The sequence below is a fragment of the Etheostoma spectabile genome, chromosome 2 (assembly GCF_008692095.1).
Source record: "Etheostoma spectabile isolate EspeVRDwgs_2016 chromosome 2, UIUC_Espe_1.0, whole genome shotgun sequence".
NCBI lineage: Eukaryota > Metazoa > Chordata > Actinopteri > Perciformes > Percidae > Etheostoma > Etheostoma spectabile.
Genome location: NC_045734.1, coordinates 11,128,590 through 11,134,165, shown reverse-complemented (window position 1 = coordinate 11,134,165; position 5,576 = coordinate 11,128,590). Strand labels below are relative to the sequence as shown.

At 40.1% G+C, this 5,576-nt stretch overlaps 1 protein-coding gene across 2 annotated transcripts in view; it reads right to left on the bottom strand.

Annotated features, from left to right (window-relative positions):
* The window catches only part of tbck (TBC1 domain containing kinase), a 48,669-nt gene that overhangs the window by 25,470 nt on the left and 17,623 nt on the right, over window positions 1–5,576 (bottom strand). For both annotated transcript variants that reach the window (XM_032529262.1, XM_032529269.1), the window contains exon 22: window positions 2,982–3,143. In XM_032529262.1, coding sequence (XP_032385153.1) covers window positions 2,982–3,143 — 162 coding nt within the window. The remainder of the gene's footprint in view (window positions 1–2,981; window positions 3,144–5,576) is intronic.

Genomic DNA, 5,576 nt, shown 5'->3' with positions numbered 1-5,576 from the left:
GTGTGTGTGTGTGTACACAATTATAACTACATGAATACGGTGAGGCAGAGCACATAGTGTACAGACTGACCTCCAAAACCTTGCTTCCAAGAAAGGCTGACATGGTTTATCAGAAACTAATGCCGCATTTCCACTGCGTGGTACGGCTCTACTCGACTCTTTTTTGGGTTTCTCATGAACCAAAGTTATGATTAGCACCTGGTCCTTCTTTTGGTACCACATCGGTCAAGGTTGTGAGCTGAGTCTATACTACAAGGTGGAGTTAAAACACTGCAGACCACCGATTGTTCAGAGAGGACTGAGAGAGATACCGTCTGCAATTTGTGTATTCTCTTGACCCAGATTTAAAAAAAATGGCAGCACACAAAACTACGCCCTACAGTACGTATAGAGACATAATAAAGATAAATAGCTGACACAAAAGTGAGTTGAGTCAACTCGAGCCAAACCATGCACTGGAAATGAAGCATGATACAACGTATTTATGTTACACAGCCAAACCTACTGTATGTTAACTTTCAGGTCTGATGCATTGCATCATATGCACTGCACGTCTATAAATGATATACCCAGTAAAAATATTTACAACAAGAGTGACATGAACAAGACTAACAGAGACTAAAGACAAACTAACCTAGCAGCTCACTGAAGCTGTAGTTTAGTGTGGTAGTACTTTGAGTTAAATGCTAACATCAGCATGCTAACATGCTCACAAGGACCCTTTTAACATGTAGATATAATGGGTAACATGGTCACCATCTTAGTTACACATGTTGCAATGCTAACATTTGTTTTTAGCCCCTAACATTAAGCATTGCTAAGGTGGTAGAGAATGTTCCTTTTTTTTAAGGAAGTTGGGCATAAAACAAACTAAGTTTTGAACTGATGATGGTGCTTGCAGAAATTTCAGGGGATCACCAAAGTCAGTAGGCTTCATCCTTTGGGAACCATGATTGCCTGTACAATATGCCATGCCAACCATCCACTTTTTGTTGAGAAATTACAGTCTGGACAGCACAGACACCAACATTGCCATTGCTTGAGCCCTTCTGCTAGCATGGCTAAAAAACAAACCCCTGCACATTACAGCCAATCAGGCCCCAGTAGTAAGACCTCTACTGTCATTTAGTAGCAGTGATAAATATTCTGCTAAACTCTTACTGGTACTGAAGTGGATTTAGAAGTCTGTGTCTGTTACAAGTTGTATAAAACTCTCTCTTGAGTGTGCTCCACCTTGCTGGAAACTTAAGAAAACAAGTCCTGTTTGAGGTCAGTGTACAGCCCAAAATTCATTCCTAATATAGTTTAGAGAGAGTGCCAGATACTACACTGTAAGTACCCAGGTATACACAAGCTGTGATAATAAGGCTGGAAGTGATATACAGAAACAAGCTGGCAGTGGTAGCCACTCTGAGGCAATCTTGCCAAAGAAGCTGCCTGCAGCATTAGGCCAACATATTTTACCTTTATAAGGAGAGCTGGCTCTCCCTTTCCCTTCAGCCTCAATCGCATGAATCTGTTGGACAGTAAAACACAGTGAAGTATGGCAATGCTGAATTTAGGCAGAAGGGAAGGCTAAGTTTATTGAGTGCTCCAGCACGGCCTCTGGACAAATCGTTTTTAAAAAGCCAATGTCATTCTGCGTTTCTGCTAGAAAATAGAGGACTGAGCCGCAATTTCAAATAGAGTTTGAAAGGAAATTGTTTGAGCTATCTCCCAGGCAAGACTTACATTCTGAAGACATACATTATGAATGCCGCTTTTGGATTTTATGTCACCAACACTTTCCCGAAGTAATCTCCTTGTGCAGCTGAAAAGGAGCAGTAAAGAGGGCACTTTTTAAGAGACATGGTTAGGAGTCTCTACTCTGTGTGTCATATAAAGTTGGCAAAAACATAAAAATCCCTGGGGCAATGGGTCCGTGTCTGCCTTAACCACGTGTAAAACCCCTTGGAGAGTCTGGTAAATCCCATTGTGAATTCCTCTGTCCACCCCACACCCCTAACCTTTGCACTAGGTGGTGTAATGAGAGGTCAGAAAACTGTAATCTGCAATGTGCGTCATTATTCAAAATGATTTTTAAGGAAAGATTAATGAAACAGTTGCAGGAGTATCACATTTGAGGTTTCTTATCCTGGATTACACCCATTCCTACTTTTTTTCCACTGCCAGTGCTATTTATTACCACCATACCATTTCCTTCTGTTAGTGAAATGTTTAATTCAAATCCCTGTATCTTTGTATAAGCAAAGCAGACAGTTGCTTCATGCAGCCTGCTTGCCTCAAATACCCATGCCAGCCCTTGGCTTCATTTATTTGTGTCTATTGGCTTTTCTTGCATGAGTAATCCTGCATTTGTTGTCCAGGGCTGAAAAAGTACCACTTAGCCTCCCTGGTTCATGTCTGATAGAACAGAAGAACCCAATACCGTGAATTTACTTCAGTGGCTAAACAGTCTATGTGGACTTAAGGTGGACTTAAAGCTATGAATGAAGATTATAAGTGATGGGAATGCTGGAGTACTAAGGAGGTTGTGATTTCTGTAGCAGACCATTCCCAGGGTGCAGTGGTTGGCTGTTTGACAGACGCAGAGGAGCGCGTTGCACGCCTAGAGCACATCCTAAAGGGAGCGTGTCTGTAGGAGAGCAGAGCTGTCTGCTTTGAGAATATCATTAACTGAAGACACATCAGCATACATTATTACAATGCGGAGTTAAAAAAATAGCTTTTTGCAAATATCAGTTCTTCACACAGATGGACAAACCTTTGAGTCAGGTTTAGGAAAGGTAGACAAAATGATTTGTATGATTCTCACTTGTAACTGCAGAGGTACAACAGCTTAACACAAGCAATAAATAAATAAATAAAGTTGTTGTTTATTATCAAGTAACATTTGACCTAGCCCGAGTATGGAACACACATGAAAAGAGAGACTAAGGCAGGACATAGTTTTATACATAAATGCCATCTGATATTCTCACCTGGCAGGTCAGAGAAGAGTAGGATGCACTCATTGAAGCCATTTGCCAAGAGACGGTCTCTGAGCTGCTGCAGTATGGCCACGCCAATACAGAAGGGAAAAGAGGAGTTACCCAGCAGCAGCGTGTCCCACAGGTGGAAGATCTTGTGCAGCGGAAACACATCTGTTTGGCGGGTGCAGAAATAAACATAACAAAGGGGAGATTTTGTAATGTGACTAAATATGAGAATGCTTGAGAAGACATTTCCTTCGTACAATAGGATCCTACAAGCGGTACAATAGCATGCAATATGCACATAGTGAGAAATTAGGAATCAGCTTTTACATAATGATTGTGATTTGCATGTGCATAGCGCATTTGCTTAACACGGCTATATAGCTTTAAAATGGGACTCTCACTTAGCAATATTGTGCACTGGCAAGGTTGCCTGGAGGGATATTTGATGTTGGGGAGGCAGCTGGAAAAATGTTTTTAGGTGGGTGTTGTTGTGGAAAAATGACAGGAAGAACATCAGGGGGCTGACTAGCATTTTAGCAAGGAGCCAGTCCAAGTTAATTCAAGCCAACTAAAAACCACATCCTGATAATGTGTCCCACTGCAGTTGTTATAAGTCATATTACTTTCAGTATTTGAATATTTCCTCCCTGTTTAGATTTATACGTGAGAAACTGTACTGTTCACCTGCTTCTATCATCCCGCGTTTTTTTTTAAGGTGGATGCTGGGCAGCAGACGTGTGTGCTGGTGGTGAGGCCGAGAAAGCAAGAGGGGTGAAAAAATGCCTCGGAGGGGCCGCGCCACATTAGCAGTCAGCTGAGCAGACCAGTGCATGTGAGTGACAGGCAGTGTGTCTGAGTGTGTGTGTCTCCGTGTGAATTGAAGATGACCCTCCAACCTTGTCTCATATTGGATTGGGGACATTAGTAGTCAGAGGGGTACAGCTGCTGAATACTGGACTCACACACTGCCTCAGGGGGAGGATAAGGGGTAAAAGGGTCACACCTCCCACTCGCCGCCCCAGGAGTGGTGTGTGTGTGTGTGTGTGTGTGTGTGTGTGTGTGTGTGTGTGTAAAGAATAAAATACCTCAATGCAAAGCGTAAATTAATTATTAATATTCATATTAAGTAATTAATTGATTAATTTGGCTACAATTAATGTATCATGGGTTGTTCTGGCTATAAAAGTCTGCAAAGTTCTAATGCAACGATCTAAAATGATATTGAGAAGTCACAACGTTCTTCAAACAGTTGTGCTGTGTAATGGGTCTGTACAGAGGTTAAGTGAATATTATTTAATTTGTGACAATAATCTACAACCCCAGCTAATATGCTTGTATTTCACAGATCCGACTGTGCCCTGTGGAAGATAAAAGTGTAGTGCTGCCATCAACTGATAAACTGCAAGCTGAGAACCAGCCAAAAAAATAATAAACTTTATGTACCTCTGATGCATCACAAAAGGTAATAGGACACATACATGATGCTAATTTTAAATCAACCGATTTCTATTATTAAGGAAGGAAACCTGCAATTATTGCTGCATTTTATAATATTTCCTCATCTTTCAATCTTCAATCCAACATCTCAAAGACAAATCTAGCAGTTTATCTCGAGCGTTACATCCACAGCTGCTCTTTGAGGTTTGTTAAAGAGGGGAAAAATGAGTAAGTAGGGTATGGTACAGAAAATCCAACTAAAAGCACTCAAGATCATAAAAATAAAGAAGTCTTTAATAAATACGGACGTTATAAGTTATAAAAACACATCACTCACCTACCCAAGGTTCTCCTAAGGGAGGAAAGTTTGCTGAGTCTTGATGCATTTTTCTAATCTATTAAATCCATATCTATTAAAGGCTTTTTATTTTTATTATCCTGGAATAGAGTGTCTGGAATTGATTTTGTCTGCCACATCCTACTCATGGACCTAGACACACTGTATTTTTCCTTCTTAATGTTGCCTCAAAACTCATCTCACAAACTGTAGGTTAGCATACATTAATTGTGTTTTCTTTCCAGCTGACTTTAAAACCATGGCAATGTAATCAATATTCTTGAAATAGCTGTGTGATAACAACTATTCCAACACCCACAATGGCTTATATACTGTATATCATAAAATATCTTTGGCACAGTTTGGTATTATTTCACTTACTTGGTGCATCAATAGTTTTGTGAGTCACTACTTAGATGCAGAAATTGGTGCAGCCTGGCCCACAGGGAGAACTTTAAAAAGCCTGTGAAGTCTACAGCGCAGTTCTGCCACTCTGTTTAGTCACAGAGACGTGACACTTGGTACAGACATGTATCTGCATTCAAAGGCTTTGCCTTGTAAAAACTACGGTATAATGTCCACCATCCATTTCAGTCAGCATGTAAAAAATCCCAGGTGCATTGCATTACAAAAAAATTACTTTACTTAATGTGATTAAAAAGCAGTCTCAAATTCTATTTGCATGTTAGTTTAAAACAGTCATGCATTTACAATTGTACAGTAGTATTGGCAACAAAATGTTCTCAAGAATGGCCCATCAGTGTTTTTTATTTAATTATTACTGATTAACATGTTAAAAAAAGATAATAATAATAATAATAATA